Genomic DNA, 26,594 nt, shown 5'->3' with positions numbered 1-26,594 from the left:
GTGCGTGTGTGTGTGTGTGTGTGTGTGTGTGTGTGTGTGTTTGTGTTTGTAGTCAGTTTGCAGCAGGTACTCACTTAACCATTACATTTTGATTTTGGCAGGGGCACTGAAAACAGAATGCACACAGAAAACTATGAAGGTAAAGGAAATACTCAGAAATTACTCATACATGCGCACACACACAGTAATCAGTAATATATTTTTATATGCTTTTATGTTATCTTGGACCCTTTACAGAAATAGCATGTTCACAAGTGCAGGTATAAATGCAATCTATATATGCAGTTCAAATTCTAAAATGTTTGTAGGAAACCAAACCACTCATTAAAAAATACTGGAGTTTGGGAATGATCCCTGGGCACTGGGGTTGTGTGGCAGAAGTCTTAATCAGTGGCCAACAGTAATGCCCAGGTTTGACTAAAATGCTTGGAACTGTAAGGGAGATGCCTTAATGACTGAGCCAGTAATATGCCCTGCTAGATAATGTTGTGTCTTTCGGCTTTTCCCGGTTAGGGGTCACCACAGCGGAACTCCGGTCCGCTAATGATTGGAAGTAGATTTTTACGTGCCGAGTTGCCAGCCCTGATGCACAACCTTCAATGACGGTACGCCCATTCACGCATGTCTCCACACAGAAGACACTGTAGCTGAGAATCGAACAGGACAACGTCTTACTGTGAGGCAACAATGCTACCACAGCACCACTTATGCCCTGCTAGATAATGATTCTTTATATCGTCAGTGAGTAGCCCTGTTTGTGTCTTCAGACTATGTTCTTCTTCATATCATTTGAAAGTGTTATAACTGTGAATAAACAGATTTGAATGAGGTACTTTTAAGTTTCCACTTTGTCCCACATCTGCCCTTCAGTATTTTTATCTTCTAATCCCTCTTTGTATGCCTAAGTATTATGAAGAAATAGTCATTCTTGATGAACTGCTGGTAAATAACCTTATTATTTCTATGCTTTCATAAGCAGTGTTAGTGGCTTAAAATATAACACACTTGTTCTTGGTGCTAGAAGGTCAAAAGGCTCTGGGTTGTATTCCCCTTCCAGAAATGTATTTATTTTTTTACAAATTGCTGACATTGCAGTACAGCTGCACCCCTGAGTGTGGCATCCTTCAAATGTGATGTTAACCTGAGCCTCATCTGCTTGAGTTAGCTCAAACAACAGCCATCAGAAAGAGTAGGGCACGTTATCTAATGCCCTAGCTAAATTTCCATTAGTAGTTGAAATATCACCTCAAAGCTTCCCTGAAAAGAAATCACTAGCCTAGTGGGATTTACATGGATAACAAAGGATGAAAAAAATAAGATATCTCCAGCACCTCACATGACCCAGCACTTGATGTTTTTTTCTTGTATGTCCCAACATTTTATCAGGTCTCTTTAATTCTTTGTCATGCTGCTTTTTAGCTTTAAGACTTCTACTATTACTACCCTGGGCCAGTTTCCACTTTTGTTGTTACTATTTTTCTTTTCGTTGTGTTTTTACTCTTATAAGCTTTCATTTTGCAGTTTGTTGCATTATACTGTTATGTTTTACACCACTCTCATAAAGTTTCTTCTAATCTCTTCCTCACTTTCATGTTTGTCGGTTGTAACATAACTTATTTTTATCATCAAAGAATGGACGAGCTCTTCCTTCGATACTTTTGATCATGCCACTTTTAAATGCTTTGAACAATACTAGCACCATTTCTAATGCCCGTAACTGTACATGGGTTGCAATTTCCTCCAGAGCCACCCTAGAATTTAAACAATGTTTTTGTATGTCACACTGCCATACAATGGACTACTCAGTGCATGTTGTTGTTATTATTCACAGGATGGTATATACTTTCAAGACTCAAAAGACATGCTGCAAACTCAAAAAGTAGTTAGTTATACAAACATTAGGACATACATGAGAAACTGATGAAATGCTGCCAAAATAAAGCAGTAGCAATCATCATATGTTATCCATTCTAGAATGTCCATTTGCATTTATATCATCCTAAATAGAAATTATTTGTCATTTGTGAGCAGACACCAGTAATTTTCCACTCTCCTTCTTCTACATTTGACCACAGTTAGTAACTCTGAACTGCATTCGTTTCTGGCATTGCATGCCAGTTTATCAAGCTGCAGCCATTTCATTCTTAGCCAGTTCTCTGTTTGCAGAACATTACCAAGTGCATGCATGTGTGTGTGTGTGTGTGTGTGTGTGTGTGTGTGTGTGTGTGTGTGTGTGTGTGTGTGTGTGTGTGCATGATTAATTAAATCTGGTGAATATCCTGGATGAAGGATATTAATTTGGTCTTTGAATAGTGGAATAGCACCTCACCGTGTCATTCTGGTGCTATGGAAAGAATCCCAGTACTGGTGGTAAGAGGTGTGGTAAAAAGGGGTTGTGTACATAATGCAGAATGCTGCTATTCAGTGACATTTAAACAGCAATGAGGATCGGCATCATCAGTGGCTAATTTGTCACTTTCTGAATCACCCTTAACTACCACCATTGCAAATTAGCACTTTCATGTGATAATCACCACTGGTGGCCCATGCTTCAGGTTGGCACAGGCACCCCTCTCATTCCCTGTCACATATTCATACTCACACACACACACACACACACACACACACACACACACACACACACACACACACACACACACTCTACCTCTTCCTGAGTTGACAGAATGTCCCCAGTGTCTCATTTTATTTTTGTCTCTCCTGCTGGTAGTTACAGATCCTTACAGTCAGTCAATAATGCTAGATATTATAGTTTCTTAGTGTTCTTAATGTGTATTGTGATGCTAGAGCTGTTGTTGTATTAACTAAACAAGTGCATCAAAGTACTACTTTAAAAATCTCCATGTTGTCATCTAGTGTTCTGATCTCCATGTTGTTATCTAGTGTTCCAATCTACATGGTATCTAGTGTTCTAATCTCCATGTTGTCATCTTGTGTTATAATCTCAATGTTGTCTAGTGTTATAATCTCCATGTTGTCATCTAGTGTTCTGATCTCCATGTTGTTATCTAGTATTCTAATCTCCATGTTGTCATCTAGTGTTTTAATCTCCATGTTGTTGTTATAATCTCCATGTTGTCATCTTGTGTTATGATCTCCATGTTGTTATCTAATGTTCTAAACTTCATGTCATCTAGTGTTCTAATCTCCATGATATCTAGTGTTCTAATCTCCATGAAGTTATCTAGTGTTCTAATCTCCATGTTGCCATCTAGTGTTCTGATCTCCATGTTGTCATCTAGTGTTCTGATCTCCATGTTGTTATCTAGGGTTCTAATCTCCATGTCATCTAGTGTTCTGATATCCATGTTATCTAGTGTTCTAATCTCCATGTTGTCATCTAGTGTTCTGATCTCCATGTTGTCATCTAGTGTTCTAATCTCCATGTTGTCATCTAGTGTTTTAATCTCCATGTTGTTATCTAGTGTTCTAATCTCCATGTTGTTATCTAGTGTTCTGATCTCCATGTTATTATCTAGTGTTCTAAACTCCATGTTGTCATCTAGTGTTCTGATCTCCATGTTCTTATCTAGTGTTCTGATCTCCATGTTGTTATCTAGTGTTCTAAACTCCATGTTGTCATCTAGTGTTCTGATCTCCATGTTCTTATCTATTGTTCTGATCTCCATGTTCTTATCTAGTCTTCTGATCTCCATGTTGTTATCTAGTGTTCTAATCTCCATGTCATCTAGTGTTCTGATCTCCATGTTATCTAATGTTCTAATATCCATGTTGTCATCTAGTGTTCTGATCTCCATGTTGTCATCTAGTGTTCTAATCTCCATGTTGTCATCTAGTGTTCTGATCTCCATGTTGTTATCTAGTGTTCTAATCTCCATGTTGTCATCTAGTGTTCTGATCTTCATGTCGTTATTTGGTGTTCTAATCTCTGTGTTGTCATCTAGTGTTCTGATCACCATGTTGTTATCTAGTGTTCTTTTCTGTTTTCTGTTGAAGCTTCCCCCACAAACAAACACTGATTCCTCTAAGATGTCTGTCCTTAAGGTAACAGGATGCTCCTGCATTTGTAACTTTTAGTTGCCCTGTTTCTCATAATGGACATATAGTTGACACCCTTGAAAAGTGACAGAGATCTGAGATTCATGCATCTAATTTTGAAAAATCCCTTGTTTCACTGATGGATCAGTTATCACAGTGGTTTAATGCTGCCACTTCTTGTCTAAAGGGTGCAAAGTTTGAGACCGTGTTTCTATATATATAATTTCTGTTTACTTAAAGATTTAGGCAATGTTTTAAAGTGTCTCTAGGTTCTACTGGTAGTGCAGAAGACTACTATCCTTAATGTGGGGGTACAGGGTTTGAATCTTTTTTATTGTCTTTCAGGCACACTATAAAGAATTATCTCTGTATATTATCCCTGCCCCCTGACCCATGTCTTCATGCTGCCAAACTATTTTAAGTGTGTTTCAGGCAAGCTTTAATGGATTTTGCCTGGTGTTTAGTGTCCCCCCCAAAATGTTGCAGGGTTTGCTTGTTGGTCTAGGGAAGTTTTCAGGTGTGACAGCCTCCATAACCCACACAAACACACACACACACACACACACACACACACGCACACACACGCACGCACGCGCACACACACACACACACACACACACACACACACACACACACACACACTCACATTGACATGCACACACGTGCATGCACACACACATGCACACACACACACACACACACACACACACACACACACACACACACACACACACACACACACACTCACACTCACTAAACTCCCTACTGTGACCTCCCAAACAGATGCACACTAACAAATAAACTCATAGATTCAGCCACACTGCCCAGCACTACTTTTCTGCCAAAACTCCCAGGTACATACCTCTGCCATAGTGGGTGCTTTTGGCTATGTCCAGGTACATGCCTCTGCCAAAGTGGATGCTTTTGGCTGTGTCCAGGTACATACCTCTGCCGTAGTGGGTGCTTTGGCGGTGTCCAGGTACATACCTCTGCCGGTGCTTTGGCTGTGTCCAGGTACATACCTCTGCCATACTGGGTGCTTTTGGTTGTGCCCAGGTACATACCTCTGCCGTAGTGGGTGCTTTTGGCTGTGTCCATGTACATACCTCTGCCAAAGCGAGTGCTTTTCGCTGTGTCCTGGTACATACCTCTGCCATAGGGGATGCTTTTGGCTGTATCCAGGTACATACCTCTGCCATAGGGGATGCTTTTGGCTGTATCCAGGTACATACCTCTGCCATAGGGGATGCTTTTGGCTGTATCCAGGTACATACCTCTGCCATAGGGGATGCTTTTGGCTGTATCCAGGTACATACCTCTGCCATAGGGGATGCTTTTGGCTGTATCCAGGTACATACCTCTGTCATAGTCGATGCTTTTGGCTGTGTCCAGGTACATACCTCTGCCATAGCGAGTGCTTTTGGCTGTGTCCTGGTACATACCTCTGCCATAGGGGATGCTTTTGGCTGTATCCAGGTACATACCTCTGTCATAGTCGATGCTTTTGGCTGTGTCCAGGTACATACCTCTGCCATAGTGGGTGCTTTTGGCTGTGTCCAGGTAAATACCTCTGCCATAGTTGGTGCTTTTGGCTGTGTCCAGGTACATACCTCTGCCATAGTGGGTGCTTTTGGCTGTGTCCAGGTACATACCTCTGCCATAGTGGATGCTTTTGGCTGTGTCCAGGTACATACCTCTGCCATAGTGGGTGCTTTTGGCTGTGTCCAGGTACATACCTCTGCCGTAATGGGTGCTTTTGGCTGTGTCCAGGTACATACCTCTGCCATAGTGGGTGCTTTTGGCTGTGTCCAGGTACATACCTATGCCATAGTGGATGCTTTTGGCTTGTCCAGGTACATACCTCTGCCATAGTGGCTGCTTTTGGCTGTGTCCAGGTACATACCTCTGCCGTAATGGGTGCTTTTGGCTGTGTCCAGGTACATACCTCTGCCGTACTGCGTGCTTTTGGCTGTGTTCAACAACATGATCAGCTGTGCTCTATGAATTGCTCAGCTACATAAATGCATTTTCAAAGGAAGCTGTGGAGGAGAGCACATGGCTAATTAACATAAGCTCCTTCCTTCGGATGCCTCATTAACACTTAACATGGCTGCAGAGACAACTCATTATGATACTGTACATCTTGATGGTAAAGTACCATTGAAGGTCTGTCTCTGAATTTGAAATGGTCACCACATTGTAACCTTTCTGAATCGGGCACCTTGTTTTGTCTCAGATATTAAAATTTTAATATGCATATTTATGGAAATTGATCTAAAGAGAATGTTTTGCAATAACTGCCCATTATCTTTGTCTTGAAAGCACAAGTTATGCAGTTTTGCTCTGTAGACTAGCTAATTCAGCTCCTTTCTTCCCTGAACGCAGACTTTGTCTTTCTTCAAATACTTAGCCTTTCAAAGAAATGGTTTCAATAGATTACATTGGCTCCCTACTTAAATTTCAGCATTTGAAATATCAAGTGCCAAAAAGCTGTAAAAAAAGACTGAAAACCTTGAAAATCGCTCTTCTCCTTAAAACTTTATTTTTGTGAGGGAAGGTGGGCAAGCCCCACTGCACCCCCTACACCCCCCACACTTATATATACCAACTGCAAGAATGCCATACCAGAGAGAAAAGGGAATATTCTGAGAAATGGCATCTTGCACCTGGTATACGTAAGCCCTTTTGGGCCATTCAGCCTCTGTATTTCAGGACTCACTCTAGTGCGTCCTGATATTTCAAAGGGTTATTGATTACATTTGTACTGATACTTTAACAAACTGTCATGTACTATGTACTTAATTGTTTATTGTTCCTCACTCAAAGAGCTTTTTTCTTAGTGCTTTACTGTTCCTGTTTACTATTCTGCTCTTTTTAGTTATTTTATTATTTGCCTGCATGTGTTAATATTAGCTGTTATTAACATATACTGAGATGTGTCTGTAAACGTTTTTGCTCTTCTATGGAGCTGGCTCAGTTTTTACTTTGTCTTGTAACATAGTCCATTATTATTACATTTCTGGGATGCTTTTACTTGCTAAAGGCGGAAAATGGTTCACTGTCTCAGCTGATGGTACTCGCTTTACTACTAAAAATGAATGCGATGAAATACAGGAATGAATTAACAAACAGATTTGTATCAATGCCAATAAATTATTCAGTCAGTCAGTGTGGGTAGAAATGTTCCAGACAGTAAAAAGTGATGTTCTCTTGTGTTTCGTCTATGAATATAAAAGTGAAGATGCATTTCCACAAAAGTGCTGAACGTGTTCCAGATAAGTTGTGTATAAAGATATTTGAAGGGCTAAGTAATCCTAGCTTCAGAATATACATAGAGTGGGCCTACCTCATATGACTGTGCTCTCAGAGACTGAAATTAACATGACAGGTGTACAACTCTCACAGTTATGAGTGTGTAGAAAAAAATGCATTCTGCAGTGGGCAAACTTAAAAGGAACTTTAAAATAAAAAATAGACAACATTAAATGGAACTTAACAAATCATTATGTAACCCCTCAAACATGTTTCCTCTAACTAAAAGCTGTGTTGTGGAAATTTATTCTAAATGTTATTCTAAAACCTATAATGGTGAAGATTTTAACAGAAACCCTGCAGGAATGTTTGAGTTACATAAATGAAAATAAATGGATTTTACACTTTACAGTTTAATATCAGTTAAAATCTATTTCTTTTTTGTATGTTTTGGTGACTAAGCAGGTAGGCAGAACCTCAAGTAGGCCTCTGTTTTGTAAGTCCTTTCAGACAAATTCTTTTGTCCTGGCTAACCATTGTTATCCTCAACTTCCTTTGTGGCGGATTCAGTTAGTTCTCTAGAGAATGGTGAAGTTGATTGTCAGCAGGTCATTTTAAAAGTTATGAGGGTTGGGAGTTGATATAATGGTTAAAGTGTTTACCCTACAGGCACAAAATACATATGGGTTGATTCTCACCTTTGGAGAGGGAATTGGGTGATGTATGGCCCACAGGTGCAACTATCCAAGGTCTTGACTGTAAACATGTAGCAAAATGTGTATGTTTGTCTCAGTTGTATAGAGTCAGACATTTGTTCACAATTGTGTATCATACATGTTGTTTAGAAATGGCTACTAGGTTTATAAAGTGGTAGTATTCAACAGAGATTATTACTAATTCTAAAATATAGCTTATTAAAAGGAAAGGAATGCATTTTTGTCATATCACAACAATCAGTCTAATAAGGACTACTTTATGTTCTTTATTGCTACATATGGAGGCAATGCCAGCTACCCACAAGACTTGGTGAGCAGATACTGGGTTTTAATCACTAATAATGAAGTAACCAGATTGAGTCTATCATATTGTAAGGTTTATCTTTAAAATGGGCAATTCAACTAGCAGTTAAATGAATAGAAAGATGATAGTGATTTGAAACTATCATTAAATAAAAACACATTAAATCACTCTACATTATAAGGGCATTCCCTACTGCGGTGGTGGTGCTGCGGTAGCATAGTCGCCTCACAGAAAGACGTTGTGCCATTCGATTCTCAGCTAGAGCGTCTTCTGTGTGGAGACATGCGTGAATGGGTGTACCTTCGTTGAAGGTTGTGCATCTGGGCTGGCAAACTCGGCACGTAAAAAATCTACTGCCAATCATTAGCAGACCGGAGTTCTGTGTGGCGACCCCTAACCGGGAAAAGCAGAAAGACACAAACAAACAAATTATAAGGGTGTTCCCTGCGTTGTAACATTTCTGCATATAAATATCTCATTAAAACCAGACATTTCACATCAGCTAATACTTCTAAGACTTTAATGTTGACAATCTAGTCACATGTAATACTGAAAGGGTAACTGGAAGTTGTGTAGGACAATGTTACTTTGTTATTGTTAAGCTCCTTATATGGTTTCAAATGATGATGAGTTTTTTCCAGAAATATATGAGAATAAATAAAGCTAAATAACTATTACTGTGTTTGCGCTCTGAAAAGCTAATATTAAATTCAATGTATTACATTCTGTTTTTTGGTTGTTAATAAGGCAACACTTTATTATTTGAAGCCTTGCTTCATGCTGCAACCAATGTAATTGTATGAGTATGAAAGGCAGCTGTAGTATTTTGTAATTAGATACACACTGACTAAGTAGTGGTTAGATACTGAAACTGGTTTATGGCTTATAAACCATTCTCTCTGTATGGCTTTTCAACAAATTGTATTTTTCCTCTATTGATATGATTCTACTTTGATTTTGAAGTTAGAGAGGCTATCTTTGTGAATTTATCTTTGTTTTACTTTGGCCTAAGTACTCTAACTTGTGGAATGTTGTCATGTGAGGAACTATAGTTGAACATATAACATACTGTAGTACCAAACATTGAAAAAGAAAATTTAAATATTTTTATTGCCACCTCTAGAATTTCAGAACTTAATTTGTTAGAGAGGGTAAAGCTGATTGTTACAGAGGGTAAAGGGGAGTTTTATATTTTCTTTTATGGCGTTTCATTTTCTCTTGAGTTTGTGTGACCTCAACGTTAGTATATATAGGAACAGATCAGGGTGAGGGAGAGCTAAGGCATAGACTTATGGAACCACTGGGAGGATTGGTCCTCTGCAAAAATTATTATTTTATAATGTTTGGAAGGAGTTAATATCAGTTATATGGGAGAGTGATTAATTGTCTTTGCAGATGTTTTAGTTTTGATTATTTGTGTCTTGACTTAGCAAGATACAATTATTCATGATGAATCTCATTTAGCGTACAGGGCTATTTTATAACCACAAGAGGCAAACTGCTTATAATTCAAATTTTCAAACAATTGCTCTACGGTTCTAGGTAAAGTGATGTTGTCATGCTGACAAAACTACTTTCATATGCATTATTTTTAATAACTTTACATCTAATTGCATCCAAGCTAGTAACTTAACTGTGAGCAGATCACTATTTGATATAGCAGTGTATTACTATTCACCATAAACTATTAACAATAGTTTTAAAAATATGAAGAGAAATAGAAATAAAAGTATTATAAAACCTGTAAATTGGTGACATATGCATGTGATAGGAAATAGGTAAGTGACTAATCAGATATCAACAGATAGTCATTTTTTATTGCAGAGATAAAAGACAACTTAATATTGTAAAATAACACAAAACTGTGATTAATGACAAAAACATAAAAAACGTGAGGATGGAGTGTGTGGGAGAGGAGGCCTCCACCTTGGAAAACAATTGTTTTAGATGCTGTATTGTAAATTTTTGTGTGTTTTGAAGTGTACTTATTTTGTATCATTTAGGTTAATCTCTCTCTTTCTCTCTACATATATAAATATATATATATATATATATATATATATATATATATATATATATATATTTATGTGTATGTATATATATATATATATATATATATATATATATATATATATATATATATACATATATATATATATATATATATATATATATATAAATATATATATGTATATATATATATGTATATGGGTCTACTTTACATGATCGAAATCTGAAATGATCGACTTTCATGTGGCTGAGACCATATGATCGAACATTTGAAACATCGATCGTATAACAAAAAAAAAATACAAAAAACAAAACAAAAAAACTAAATGTGTCTAGCAGGAGGGGCCCTCTACTTAAATATATCAACTCTGAGATCGCTCTATATTGCGGAAATGGGAAATCTTCCCATTCCGCACTGTATGGAGATCTCCATTCAGACCGTTCGACCTTTTAAAAGCTCAATCATATGGTCTCAGCCATATGAAAGTTGAGCTTTTAAAAGTTCGACTACTATCTGAAAGGGACCCATATATATATATATATATATATATATATATATATATATATATATATATATATATATATATATATATATATATAACTTTATTTAGTTTATTTTACATTTGTTGACCGGGATAGTCCGACTGGATATATGTCCATTTTCAGCACAGATCCGGGGAGAAAAGCTCCAGTTACACAGTTAGAACATCACACGTAAGAGACAAGCATAATTATCAAAGTAGTTACAGTGAAGCCATCTAGTAGGGTCTTACAGTAGACACTGTGTGTCACATTGTACAAAACCAGCAGGATTACAACAAACTGTTTGGAGCAGGAAAAGCATACAATACTATAGGTACTAAACAGTTACCTAAGATGCACTATGTGCTATAATATACAAAAAAACAGCAGGATGCAGCAGACTGTTTTGAGCAAGATGCGCATACAATACTATATAAGTAAGATAGTTTATTTGGGAATTAATCTGGGATGGTACAGGGTAAAAGCCAGTGCATATTAAGATACTGTTTGAGGCCTTTTTTGAAGAGACTTAGAGAGGGTTCAAGGGTAAGTGTGGAAGGAAGTGAGTTCCAGGTTTTGCCAATGAAGTTGGCAAACAGGGAGTCACCAGCTGAGTTAATGGTTTTGTAGGTTTGGACTAACAGTTTATTGGATGAGCCTAGTAGCCTTGAGTTACTGTATGGTTTTATAATATTTTTAAGTGCGGACTGTTTTCAGGTTGGTTGAGAATTTTGTGAGCTACTATGAGTTGATTAAATAGTAGTAAGTTGGGTAGTTCTAGCCATCCAAGAAGATTGAAGTTTTGACAGTGATGTGTCCTATATGTTGAGCCAGTGGTGAATCTGGCAATATGGTTGTAGCAGTGAGAAAGCTTGCTGAGTTTAGTTTTTTTCAGATTGGAGAGTACAGGGGTAGCATGTAGAAGGGTAGAGGGTAGGTGAAAGCGGGTGATTGCTGTCCTAGCTATTTGGGTAAGAAAAGGTTTGGTTCTGTATAATGAGCAAAGCTTCTTATTAATGGTTTTTATGGTTTTATTGACATGCAGATCAAATTAGATTATTATCCACTGTTGCACCTAATAGCTTTCTATGGTCATCGGGAGAGACAGAGGTACCATTGTTGGATGTTATAGAGAAGGAAAAAGGGGTGGATCTATGAGTGGGGGTAAAGAGGAGCAGTTTAGATTTTTTGGGAATCAGCAGAAGGTGACTAGAGAGCCAGTTTTCAACTGTATTAAAAGTGCAGCTCTGAAAGGGAAGAGGCCGAGCTGATCAGGGTGGAATCATCTACATATTGGATGCAGGTTGCTTCAGCGATAGCAGAGTGAAGGTTGTTGATGAAGACAGAAAAGAGTAAAGGACCTACAATTGAGCCCTGAGGGAAATAAAGGGTGAGATGTAGCCAGGTGGACTGTTTGCCCTGCCATAATACAGCCTGTCTGCTACTCAGATAGGATTGGAACCACTGAATAGCATGGTTATCCAAGAAAATGTATTTTAGGGAGTGGATGAGTAATTTGTGGTTGACCATGCCAAAGGCTATTGACAGATCTTAAAAGAGGGCTGGGGATAGGTTATTGTTATTCATGTTTTGATTTATGGCATTGGTAAAGGAAAGGAGGGCAGAGGTGGTGCTGTGATGTGGCCTAAAGCCATGTTGAGAGTTGGCCAGGAGGCTATTCTGACTGAGATAATCCATAGGTTGCATATGGACACACTTCTCCATTATTTTAGTGAGTGGTGAAATAATGGCAATGGGTCTGTAGTTTGACAGTTCTGTTGAACTACCATCTTTCTGGAGTGGGATCACTTTTTTAGGTTCGGTTTTTAGGACTGACCAGTCAACACAAACATGTATGTATGGGTATGTATTATTTACTGATCAGACTAAACTTTACATACGTTTTATGTGTAATTAATAATTTGATCTGACAGTCACTTTACAAATGATTAATACCTACCCCAAGACAAAATATCACAGAAGAAAGTACTGACAAGTGACACATGCCACCGTGAAGTCCATATGTTAAAAAGGTTATTCCTGATTATTTTTGTCTTCATTACAGAAAGCTGGATGCATTTATCTATGATGCAGCAGTGTTAAATTATATGGCTCGGAAGGATGAAGGATGCAAGCTGGTGACAATTGGGAGTGGCAAGGTATTTGCAACAACTGGCTATGGCATTGCGATGCAAAAGGGATCAAAATGGAAGCGACCTATTGACTTGGCCCTGCTACAGTTCCTGGGAGATGGTATGTGCATAATAAATCTCACAGATCCTGACAATACTAGATATGATAAAATGATAATGTGACTGGTACATAACACTGACCCAGACAGTTTAGTGTTACCTTAATCCAGCTTTGATAGGTGAGAACATCCATGTAGACAGTAAGTGGTATGGCTGTTTTTTTTTTCTAGTGAATTTTCTACTTATGAAATCCTTTTCAACAGCCACAGCTGATATTACAGATTTACAGTTTCTTTACAACATCTAATGACTCATGCTTATGGAATTTGGATGGTATTACTCAATAAAAATGTTTATTAGATACACTTAGCAAGGACTTAGATAATATAAAGTATTGTCTACAGAGATTATTTTCTATGGACCAGTGATGTTTGTAGTAATAGGCGTTACATGGAACAGGGAAGGAAAAGAGATCCATTACTGACTACAATGGTGAGCATCTTGTATAGGTGTTTCTCAGTATATCTCAACCAGAGTGTGAGGTATGCAATGATCTAAGAGGCTATGCACCTCTGAGACTTAGTCATAAGTGTCGAAAGCTTTCCAAGGGTGTCAGGGTCAGTTGTGCTGTCTCAAGCATCAACCACGATATTGATATCCCCCACACACATCATCCCAGGTATTGTTGTCCATTTAATGTGTTCTATATACCTTTGCATTTCAGTAACCCATTCAATGACTGGTGTTTATCATGTTCACCTGTCTACAGATGGTATTTCTGGAACTATGCTGTCAGACTAAACCACAGACATATTCATAAGCTGGTGATATGGAGAAAAATGCTGGTCATGTTCCTTCCCTTGCATAAATCCTGACTATTCAGAGACTTGCCTGTCCCTTCTGAAACACGGGTGCTCCCTCCCCCCATTTACAATATTGAGGCCAGACCAGTATTCCTTCCCAAGGAAAGTGAACCAGTGACATATTTTAAACAACTGGCTAAATCTACCTTATGACTATTCAGAGAGTACGTTAACAACTTTCATCTAGTTTCTAATTGTATGGACTTGTTTAGCGTGTTTCTATATGTAGACGTAGCTCATAGCATGTAAAACATACAACTAGTATACAATTAAAAATACAGCTCATAGCGTGCCTATGTGGTCGTCTCCCAATGGAGACCTTATGAATAACAATTGCAAATACATTAGAGTTGCTTATATTCCCTGCAGCAGACTGCACCATTGTCTAATGTGCCCTTATTAATGAACAGATGAACAACACGCTCATAGCGCGATTCAAGATCTAATACTCTACCCAAGTCCTTTTATCTTTCTCCGCATATAAAGCCGATATCGTAATTCATTATACAATATATTTTACACAACCTAGAGCACACTCCACACTCATAGAACTATAAAACTTATTGCTTATTTTTCTTATTTCCTATCAGCGTAACACAGCAATAGCATGTATTATGTATATGCACTTGAGTGCTGTTCCATATAAATGCTTATAGTGTAACCAACAGTTACAGAAGATTAACAGGCCCATTGACAGCCTTTAAGTCCCCATATTTTGGCTTACATTGTCTCTTTTACCCCTCACAATTGTATTATTACACAATATATCAGTGGCTACACTATCAGTGTCTCTATAGGAAAGACCGGGTTAAACCTACTAACATATTCCAATACATTATGTGGTTATGCTGAAGGAAATGTCGAATGTAAAGACCTAGAAGCACTATTGTTAGGCTGAATTACAACTGTACTGGTATTGTTTATTTGTCTGACATTAGCAAGAGTGTGAAAATAAAGTTCATGTATGTATGTTGTGCCTGAAATACTTCCTGCTGTGGTTTTAGTTCATAGAATGCTGTATATCAAAGTTTTTGACTATATACTGTGCTTAGCTTCTGAATCCCTTTTCTCCTGCATTGCTTACTGAATGATGTCTTTCTGCTCTGTGCTGTATCATTGTACAATCCACATTTTCTACTGGTATCAGCATTTGTTCCCTAGCCTGTCCTATCCTCTCATTTCTTAACTGTATTATGCTGTACAAAATTCTCTTCTAATCCCAGTCTTTCTTTTTATAGTTTGCCTGTGCCTTCTGAAATGTGGGTGCTCCTGCCCATTTACAGTATTGATGCCAGACCAGTATTCCATCCCAAGGAAAGTGAACCAGTGACATCTTTTAAACCACTGGCTCCATCTACCTTATTCCTCCTGACTATTCAGAGAGTACGTTAGCAACTTTCATCTAGTTTCTAATTGTATGGGCTTGCTTAGTTCTATTCAAGTCAACTGGCATCTTTTCTGCATCATACACACCAGCAGTTCTAAAGCAGTCTCCAAACCCCTACTCTTTCCTTCACTTGTATTGGCTTTTTTTTCCCTCGTAAATAGTAATAGTATGTTAAAATATTTTCACTCAATTATGCCACTAGATGACAGAACACCCCTACTTTTAATTATACTTAGGTTTTAACTCTCTACTTGCTCTGATCCCTATTGCCCTCAGGAAATATAATTCACCCTGTTTTAACATTTTCAATTTTAGTAGCCACTACCTCTTAGTTCTGGGCTCCAAGCACAATCTGATACTATAAATCACCAGAGCTTGCCAGCTGCTCTGTTCCCTTAATCAGGTTGACTCACTGACAGTTTTTTGCTTAGTTCCTCTCCTCACTCATTCCTCCTTCTTGGCTCTGCCTGCTCCACTTACCCTATGGGCTCACTCCTCTCCCCTACCCTGCCCCCTATTTTCACCCACCCCACTGCTTCTACCTTTATTCACACCTAGACAATCCCACCTTAGCCTCAACTTATCACAGAACAATCCTCCCACCTAATAGTCAGTCACAGCACTCCCTTCTACCAAGTACTGGATTTTCTTCCACTCCTAACTCACATCACCCACTTCAATGTATACACCATCTACTCCACATTCCACTTCTACCTATCACTGTCACCTCTTATATTACATCTATCAATCCCAACCAGATAAAACTGCCCAAATATAACCCTGCATACCATTCCTGCTCAACCATTATTCATAGTACTTCTTCCCTTCTCCCTCTATCTACTACTCAAACTTACATCTCTCCCAAACTTCTCTTATTCCCCACTCTACCACACAACCTCTTCACTTCACAAAACTGAAGCCCCCTACTCAGCCTATATTTCCTCTCATGTCTATCACTGCAATGACTTCCTCCTCTTCAATAGAAAACTGCTCATCATCTCAAATAGTGCCTCTATTCCCCATACCAGATACCCTACATTTTCTCTTCTCCCCAACTCCAATCCTAGAGAATCAAATAAACTCCTAGCCTTAATTCATGAACTAAACTCTATTCTCCTTTCTGTAGATATACACCCCAACCCTGGTCCCCAGAACACAAAGTCAAGTTCTACACCTTCATCCTCTCCCCATAAATCTCTCATTTTAGCTACTATAAATGCTCAATGTCTCTGTAATAAATTACCCAACTTCCAGGTTCACTCATCCACAACCACCCCGACATAATATCTATCTCAGAAACATGGCTCAAGCCCCACCTGAAAGACTCCAAAATCATCCCCCTCCAACTATAGTATCAAAAGAAATGACAGAACACAAAAGAAAGATGGTGGAGAAGCCCTAATCTTTTCCTCCTCCCTAATAGTAACACCCTACACCAATTCCATACCTCAATTCGCTACTGCTGAAATAACCTTGGCCCTCCTAAAAATCAGCCACAAAAACATATGCATATCTGCCCTTTACATACCACCTGGGAACAACCATTCTATAGGATATCCATTCTTGGTTCTCATCTAATATTAGTAATGAAAATATTATCCTAAGCGATGTAAACATCAACTGGACCTCTATTCACTCACTTACAACTTCTTGGAACTTAAACTTCTTCAGCTTCACCGAATTAATTACCTCTCCAACCAGACCTAATAAAAATAACTCTTCCGGCAATATCTTGGCCTGGATACTAGTCACCCACCCCAACAATATCTCAAATAAAGGCACATTACAAGATTCCCTTAGTGACCATCTTCCTACCTTTGCTTATCACTCACTTTCTGCCCTACACCTACAGCATGACTATTTCTCAACCCACACCCTCACTAACTTCAACCCCCAAAGCTTTTCTGACTGCTTAAAACAGATGAATTGGAACCCTCTGAAAACTCTTCCTCTTAACCATGCAGTTACCTACTTTAATACTTCCTTCATTAACTTACTAAACAGCCTTGCTCCTCCTAGAACTAAAACAGTAAAATCTAAAACTGCCCCCTGGCTTTCCAAGGAAACTATATCCCTCATGCATATCCGAAATAAATCCTGGAAACTATACCAAAAATACAAAACACCTAACTTCCTAATGGAATGCAAACAGCTTTAGAAAAGGGTTAAAAAACAAATTACTTCTGACCACAAATCCTACTACTCCAAGTTTCAGACCAATCACAAATCCAGCCCTAAGAAATTCTGGAGTAGTATCTCTACCCTCCTTACACCCGGCAGAAAAGAAAACACTTGCATGGACCCTAGCTCTCCAGAGCACATCATAGCCACCAGATTTAACTCCTTCTTCATAGACTCAATAGCCAAACTCACTACTTCCTTCCCTACCAACTCAGTACTCACCTCCATTCCTACCCCCCCACAAGTCATCCATTTCTCCCTCCAATCCAACTCACCCCCCCTCTCTTCACCCATAAACCCCTTCCTGTTAATACCAAAAACAAAAAAAAAACTCCAAAAGTTAAAGCCATGCTCCAATGCACCAGACAACTTACCTTCTAACTTTCTCAAGAGAGCTGCAGCTGGCATAGCCCTCCCCATCTGGATCCTAATAAATCATTCCAATCAAGAGTCATATGTACCCCCACTCCATTAAAAAAGCCTTTATTATTCCCTTACACAAAGAGGGCAACAACACTGACATCTCTAATTTCCATCCCATAGCCATTCTCTCCCCATCTCTAAAATCCTAAGAAAGTGTTTTCACCTGCAACTCTTACCCTGCCTTTTAGACAATCACCTACTGACCCCAACACAACATGGTTTCAGACCTGGTCACAGTACCACCACAGCCCTTCTATACTTCCTTGACAACATCATCTGCACTCGTGACTCAGGCAATCTTGTTTTTACCCTTCTCCTAGACCTATCCAAGGCCCTTGACACCATCTCCCATAGTCTTCTTCTGTCCAAACTCTCTCACCATAATCTTTCCACTTCTTCCATCAGCTGGTTTTCCGGTTATCTGTCAAAGAGACAACAAGCTGTCAAGTGGAAAAACTGTACCTCCTCCAACCTTGACACTCTGATAGGCATTCCCCAAGGTTCGATTCAGGGTCCATTCCTTTTAACATCTCCATTAATAACTTTCATCTTTGTATCCCAAATGCTAAACTTGTTCAATATGCAGATGACTCAACCATTATCTTCACTGCCAAATCGCTCCCAGAACTCTTACGTACAACTCAGGCTGTCTTCAATAGCACTGAGAACATGGATGCTAAATAATCATCTTGCCCTCAATTCTTTGAAAACCAAAATCATGATCTTTACCCCTTCCAAAAATAACAAAATAGACAAAAACTCCTTCTCCATAGTAAGCCAAAACTCAACTTCTATCTAAATTGTCCATTATACTAAGCTTCTTGGTGTCCTTATTTATGACCAATTAAAATTTGATATTCACCTTCAAACTAACATCAAGAAAACTCACCAGAAACTTGGAATGCTATATCATCACCATTGTTATCGTACCCCCTCAACTAAGCACACCCTCTCTACCACCTACCTCCTACCCTCTCTCACGTATGGAGCCCCTCTTCTAACCAACCTAAAAGCAACCCTTACGACCAAACTGGTATCATGCTAGCAGAAAATCTCCAATTTTGCCACCAGCTCGAAATCCTCATCTCACCACTGTGACGCCTTACACACCTTAAACTGGCTAGAACTCCCTAACAATTTCACTTACATTCAGCTCTGCATTGCTCAAAAACTCATCTTCAAGCCATCTCAATGCCCTTCCCCCTCCTCTATCTTTACTATCCATCTTTCTAACTGATCACTCAGATCCAACAATCAGAATGTCTTAGAAGTGTACAAATCCCTACGTACCCCTGGGCAACTTCTACTGTCATTTTCCCTCATACGAAAATGGAACTCACCCCCCGCCCATATCTGAACGACCCAGAACTTCTCCACTTTCAAGACCCTGCTCCACTCCTACCTCTATTCTACCTGGAAGTGTTCCTGCTCTCACCCCTCATAGCTTCAGTCTACTTACTCCCTCTCCCTTCATCCTTCTTCCATAATTTCCACTTAAGACCAGCCTTCCCATTCCTCCACTAATTATACTCTTACATATAGCTACCCTCTTTTTACATTAGACATTGTAGACATTTTATTTTTTTCACCCCACATTAAATCAGAATGTTTATTCCCCAGACTGGTTCAGAAGCTACTTTCTACTGACATTATTATATTGTTACATCTCTGTTACTTTAAATTGTATAACACCTTGCATCAACATCTGTTGATTTCTTGCATTGTTAATTCTGTATATTACTTGTGTATTACGTCTTGCTTGTTTTCGTATTTAATAATGTATGTATTAACTTCTGTTGATTTTTGCTTTTTATTGACTCACATGGAGCTTTTCTCCCGCGGCTTTCATTGAAAAAGGGCTCATCTCGACCAATTTGACTTTCCCGGTTAACAAATTGAAAATAAATAAATAATCACAATACCGACTCGCTGTTTTAATGAACACATCCAAGGTGCACCAAAAGGACATGTTGACAAACTGCTACTCATGTAAGATGTGCCTTTTCAAAAAGCAGAATACCATGCCTACTCAGCTAATAGAATTTCTTTTGATACTTCTGAATATCCATAAGAATTCTAAATGTTAACTTATATATACATGTATATATCTATATATATCTATATATATATATGTATATATATATATATATATATATATATATATATATATATATATATATACATATATATATATATATATATATATATATATAAAATATATATATATATATATATATATATATATATATAAAATATATATATATATATATTTTATATATATATATATATATATATATATATGTACATATAAAACATAAACAGAATATAAAATACAATCCACATTCACTTACTCATATGTGTACTTGTCTGATTATGTTTGTGTAGAAGTATAATAAATGGTCAGTGTAATTGCTGATGTCGCCCAAACCAACACATTTCCCTTCTTCATACTATAAATGATACTGGCCAAAAATGAAAAAAAGGTATATAGGTTCATAGGTTCATAGGTTCATACTAGGCTGTCTGCCCTAGGGCATTTATAAGCCTAGCCAGAGTGTGTATGGCTTTCGCCACCCATATTAAATTAATTTTGCTATGCCCTTTTTCAAGGTTAGTATACTGTGCCTCTGTCTAACAGTGACACAGAAGTGATACCCGGGGTAAACCTACGATCCCCCATCCAATCATCAAGATTCCTCTTGAAGAGAGTCAGTGAGGGACTCTGCCTAACCTGGACTGGGATTTTATTCCAGAGTGAAGGGAGCCTCTGGGTTATGAATTTGTCCCTCCAGCATGTCCTATTTATTTCAGTGCTGAGGTTCAAGACCCTCGAGCACGTAGCTCGATGGGATTTGGAATTTCTGAGGTGCAGCATGTCCATTAATTACGGGTTGGACATGGCTTTATACGTCAGGCACAGATCGCCTCTGAGCAGGCGGTATGCCACTGAGTAGAGCTGGAGTTTCTTTAACCGGGCAGCATACGGCATCTGTTTGAGCCCCTTGATCCTCTTGGTGAGGTACTTTTGGGGTCTTTCCAGTTGCTGCAGGAGTCTGGTAAGGTACATCCCAAAAGGGGCATTGTACTCAATTATGGGCCTGATGAGGGATGAGTAAAGAGGCACGATGACCTCCCCTGATCTAGATGTGAATCCCTTCATGATTAGGTGGGCTATATAAAATGTTTTCTAACCGCTTTGGCCACGTGGTTGTCAAATGAGAGATTGCTATCAACTTGGGTCCCCAGGTCCCTAATTACTTCTTCTGTACTTAATGGAGTACCACCTATGTGGTAATTTGTGGGCACTTTGTTTTTGCCAAAGAGGATGACTATACACTTTTTGGCGTTTAGCTTGAGGCCATGGCTCTGGCACCAGTTGTCTGTTTCTATGAGGCCCTTTTGGAGGATGCTTGTGTCGGCTGGAGAGTCTATTATGGCACCCAGTTTGCAGTCATCTGCGAACTTGGTCAGCCACAGTCCTTCCATGTTGGCCTGTACCTCCGAGAAATATATACCAAACAAGAGAGGTCCCAGGACTGAGCCTTGTGGGATGCCACTTGTAACTGGTTTGGAGTCTGACATGGCTCCAGCTATTATAACCATGTGGGTTCTGTCCTTGAGCCAGTTTGCAACCCATCTAGTGACATGGGGGTTTATATTTAAGCTGGTGAGCTTATCTATAACGCCCGAGTGGGGTATTGTATCAAAGGCTTTTGCGAGGTCCAGGTAGGCTGTGTGGACCACCTTCCCCTTGTCAATGGCCTTGGTGACTGTTTCAAAGAAATTGACCAGGTTCAAGAGGCAGGATCTGCCCTTAACAAAGCCGAACTGGGTAGGATCCAGTGTCTGCAGGTCCCCAATATCTTTATTTATAAGGTCCATGATGATCCTTTCCATAGCTTTGCAAACCAAGCTAGTGAGACTTATGGGGCGATAGTTTCCAGGATCCGTTGAGGCACCACCTTTGTGGAGAGGGACCACTGTTGCTGTACGCCACTCTTTGGGTATATATCCTGTAGTAAGGCTGAGATTGAACAGTAGTTTTAGGTTTGGGTTTAGCTCTTCTTGGAGTTCATGTAGGACGCAGCCTGGGACACCGTGTGGTCCCATTGATGCTGTGTTTCTTGCTTTGGAGAGGGCAGCTCTTACCTGAGCATCTGAGATGTCAGGGGGTAGCACTCTGCTGGGATAGATATTAGCCCTTTTGGTGGGGAGGGCCGGGAGAAGTTTGTGCTGAACCTGTCAGCTAGGATGTTGGCAATGTCTGTGGGTACGGTGTATTTTTTGTCATTTAAAAAAGCTACTATAAATGCTCAAAGTCTCTGTAATAAATTACCCAACTTCCATGGTTCACTCATCCACAACCACCCCGACATAATATCTATCTCAGAAACATGGCTCAAGCGCCACCTGAAAGACTCCAAAATCATCCCCCTCCAACTATAGTATCAAAAGAAATGACAGAACACAAAAGAAAGATGGTGGAGAAGCCATAATCTTTTCCTCCTCCCTAATAGTAACACCCTACACCAATTCCATACCTCAATTTGCTACTGCTGAAATAACCTTGGCCCTCCTAAAAATCAGCCACAAAAACATATGCATATCTGCCCTTTACATACCACCTGGGAACAACCATTCTATAGGATATCCATTCTTGGTTCTCATCTAATATTAGTAATGAAAATATTATCCTAGGCAATGTAAACATCAACTGGACCTCTATTCACTCACTTACAACTTCTTGGGACTTAAACTTCTTCAGCTTCACTGAATTAATTACCTCTCCAACCAGACCTAGTAAAAATAACTCTTCCGGCAATATCTTGGCCTGGATACTAGTCACCCACCCCAACAATATCTCAAATAAAGGCACATTACAAGATTCCCTTAGTGACCATCCTCCTACCTTTGCTTATCACTCACTTTCTGCCCTACACCTACAGCATGACTATTTCTCAACCCACACCCTCACTAACTTCAGCCCCCAAAGCTTTTCTGACTGCTTAAAACAGATGAATTGGAACCCTCTGAAAACTCTTCCTCTTAACCATGCAGTTACCTACTTTAATACTTCCTTCATTAACTTACTAAACAGCCTTGCTCCTCCTGAAACTAAGACAGTAAAATCTAAAACTGCCCCCTGGCTTTCCAAGGAAACTATATCCCTCATGCATATCCAAAATAAATCCTGGAAACTATACCAAAAATGCAAAACACCTAACTTCCTAATGGAATGCAAACAGCTTTAGAAAAGGGTTAAAAAACAAATTACTTCTGACCACAAATCCTACTACTCCAAGTTTCAGACCAATCACAAATCCAGCCCTAAGAAATTCTGGAGTAGTATCTCTACCCTCCTTACACCTGGCAGAAAAGAAAACACTTGCATGGACCCTAGCTCTCCAGAGCACATCATAGCCACCAAATTTAACTCCTTCTTCATAGACTCAATAGCCAAACTCACTACTTCCTTCCCTAACAACTCAGTACTCACCAGCATTCCTACCCCCCACAAGTCATCCATTTCTCCCTCCAATCCAACTCACCCCCCCTCTTCACCCTTAAACCCCTTCCTGTTAATACCAAAAACAAAAAAAAACTCCAAAAGTTAAAGCCATGCTCCAATGCACCACACAACTTACCTTCTAACTTTCTCAAGAGAGCTGCAGCTGGCATAGCCCTCCCCATCTGTATCCTAATAAATCATTCCATTCAAGAGTCGTATGTACCCCCTCTCCATTAAAAAAGCCTTTATTATTCCCTTACACAAAGAGGGCAACAACACTGACATCTCTAATTTCCATCCCATAGCCATTCTCTCCCCATCGCTAAAATCCTAAAAAAGTGTTTTCACCTGCAACTCTTACCCTGCCTTTTAGACAATCACCTACTGACCCCAACACAACATGGTTTCAGACCTGGTCACAGTACCACCACAGCCCTTCTATACTTCCTTGACAACATCATCTGCACTCGTGACTCAAGTAATCTTGTTTTTACCCTTCTCCTAGACCTATCCAAGGCCTTTGACACCATCTCCCATAGTCTTCTTCTGTCCAAACTCTCTCACCATAATCTTTCCACTTCTTCCATCAGCTGGTTTTCCGGTTATCTGTCAAAGAGACAACAAGCTGTCAAGTGGAAAAACTGTACCTCCTCCAACCTTGACACTCTGATAGGCATTCCCCAAGGTTCGATCCAGGGTCCATTACTTTTAACATCTCCATTAATAACTTTCATTTTTGTATCCCAAATGGTAAACTTGTTCAATATGCAGATGACTTAACCATTATCTTCACTGCCAAATCGCTCCCAGAACTCTTACGTGCAACTCAGGCTGCCATCAATAGCACTGAGAACATGGATGCTAAATAATCATCTTGCCCTCAATTCTTTGAAAACCAAAATCATGATCTTTACCCCTTCCAAAAATAACAAAATAGACAAAAACTCCTTCTCCATAGTAAGCCAAAACTCAACTTCTGTCTAAATTGTCCGTCATACTAAGCTTCTTGGTGTCCTTATCTATGACCAATTAAAATTTGATATTCACCTTCAAACTAACATCAAGAAAACTCACCAGAAACTTTGAATGCTATATCATCACCATCGTTATCATACCCCCTCAACTAATCACACCCTCTCTACCACCTACCTCCTACCCTCTCTCACTTATGGAGCCCCTCTTCTAACCAACCTAAAAGCAACCATTAAGACCAAACTGGCATCATGCTAGCAGAAAATCTCCAAGTTCGCCACCAGCTCGAAATCCTCATCTCACCACTGTGACGCCCTACACAACTTAAACTGGCTAGAACTCCCTAACAATTTCACTTACATTCAGCTCTGCATTGCTCAAAAACTCATCTTCAAGCCATCTCAATGCCCTTCCCCTTCCTCTATCTTTACTATCCATCTTTCTAACCGATCACTCAGATCCAACAATCAGAATGTCCTAGAAGTGTACAAATCCCTACGTACCCCTGGGCAACTTCTACTGTCATTTTTCCTCATACGAAAATGGAACTCACCCCCCCTATATCTGAATGACCCAGAACTTCTCCACTTTCAAGACCCTGCACCACTCCTACTTCTATTCTACCTGGAAGTACTCCTGCTCTCACCCCTCATAGCTTCAGTCTACTTACTCACTCTCCCTTCATCCTTCTTCCATAATTTCCACTTAAGACCAGCCTTCCCATTCCTCCACTACTTATACTCTTACATACAGCTACCCTCTTTTTACATTAGACATTGTAGACATTTTATTTTTTTCAATCTACATTGAATCAGAATGTTTATTCCCCAGACTGGTTCAGAAGCTACTTTCTACTGACATTATTATATTGTTGCATCTCTGTTACTTTAAATTGTATAACACCTTGCATCAAAAATCTGTTGATTTCTTGCATTGTTAATTCTGTATATTACTTGTGTATTATGTCTTGCTTGTTTTCGTATTTAATAATGTATGTATTAACTTCTGTTGATTTTTGCTTTTTATTGACTCACATGGAGCTTTTCTCCCGGGGCTTCCATTGAAAAAGGGCTCATCTCGACCAATTGGACTTTCCCGGTTAACAAATTGAAAATAAATAAATAAATAATTAATTACAACACCGACTCGCAGTTTTAATGAACACATCCAAGGTGCACCATAAGGACATGTTGACAAACTGCTACTCATGTAAGATGTGCCTTTTCAAAAAGCAGAATACCATGCCTACTCAGCTAATAGAATTTATTTTGATACTTCTGAATATCCATAAGAATTCTAAATGTTAACTTATATATACATGTATATATCTCTCTCTCTCTCTCTCTCTCTCTCTATATATATATATATATATATATATATTTTATATATCTATATATATATATATATATATATATATATATATATATATATGTGTGTGTGTACATATAAAACATAAACAGAATATAAAATGCAATCCACATTCACTTACTCATATGTGTACTTGTCTGATTATGTTTGTGTAGAAGTATAATAAATGGTCAGTGTAATTGCTGATGTCGCCCAAACCAACACATTTACCTTCTTCATACTATAAATGATACTGGCCAAAAATGAAAAAAAGGTATATATACCTTTGAATAGTATATATATATCTATATATATATATATATATATATATATATATATATATATATATATATATATATATATATATATATATATATATATATATATATATATATACATATATATATATATATATATATATATATATATATATATATATATATATATGTACAGCAGAGGTAGTGTATAAGGTGTGTGCACGTATGTGTGTGTGTGCGCGTCTGTGTAAGGTGTGTGCACGTATGTGTGTGTGTGCGTGTGTGTGCGTCTGTGTGTTTGCGTGTGTGTGTACACACACGTGCACTTGTTCATGGATTGCAATGTGGCAGGAAAAGTCATATTTCATAGCCAATTTGAAAGTTTCCTGTTTTATGAAATAGATAAAGAACACACAGTCTGCACTTTTAGGTGATATTAAGAAGAAAACAAAAATGTGCTTTTGTAAGAAGCACATTAATTTGATTTTTAAATAAAATGTCTGTGAATTCAAGGGAAAGTTGTACTGAGTATAGCAGACAGAAGAAAATGAAGAGGAAAAAAATGGAAAAAATAAATATGAAATGTCATGAAGAAAAGCACGTACTTCTTGCAAAGGGTAGCAACAGAGACAGATCTTGAAA

The 26,594-nt window shown here is 38.7% G+C and overlaps 1 protein-coding gene across 1 annotated transcript in view; it reads left to right on the top strand.

The window, feature by feature from the left end:
• Positions 1 to 26,594, top strand: part of LOC122815911 (glutamate receptor ionotropic, NMDA 2D-like) — a 1,415,655-nt gene that overhangs the window by 1,199,689 nt on the left and 189,372 nt on the right. Inside the window, 1 exon segment of the mRNA XM_044088769.1 lies at positions 12,887 to 13,074. Coding sequence (XP_043944704.1) covers positions 12,887 to 13,074 — 188 coding nt within the window.

The sequence above is a fragment of the Protopterus annectens genome, chromosome 1.part1 (assembly GCF_019279795.1).
Source record: "Protopterus annectens isolate FY-2018-M chromosome 1.part1, PAN1.0, whole genome shotgun sequence".
Taxonomy (NCBI): domain Eukaryota; kingdom Metazoa; phylum Chordata; order Ceratodontiformes; family Protopteridae; genus Protopterus; species Protopterus annectens.
Note: the sequence above shows the minus strand (reverse complement) of the source record. Positions and strands in the feature narration are given on the sequence as shown.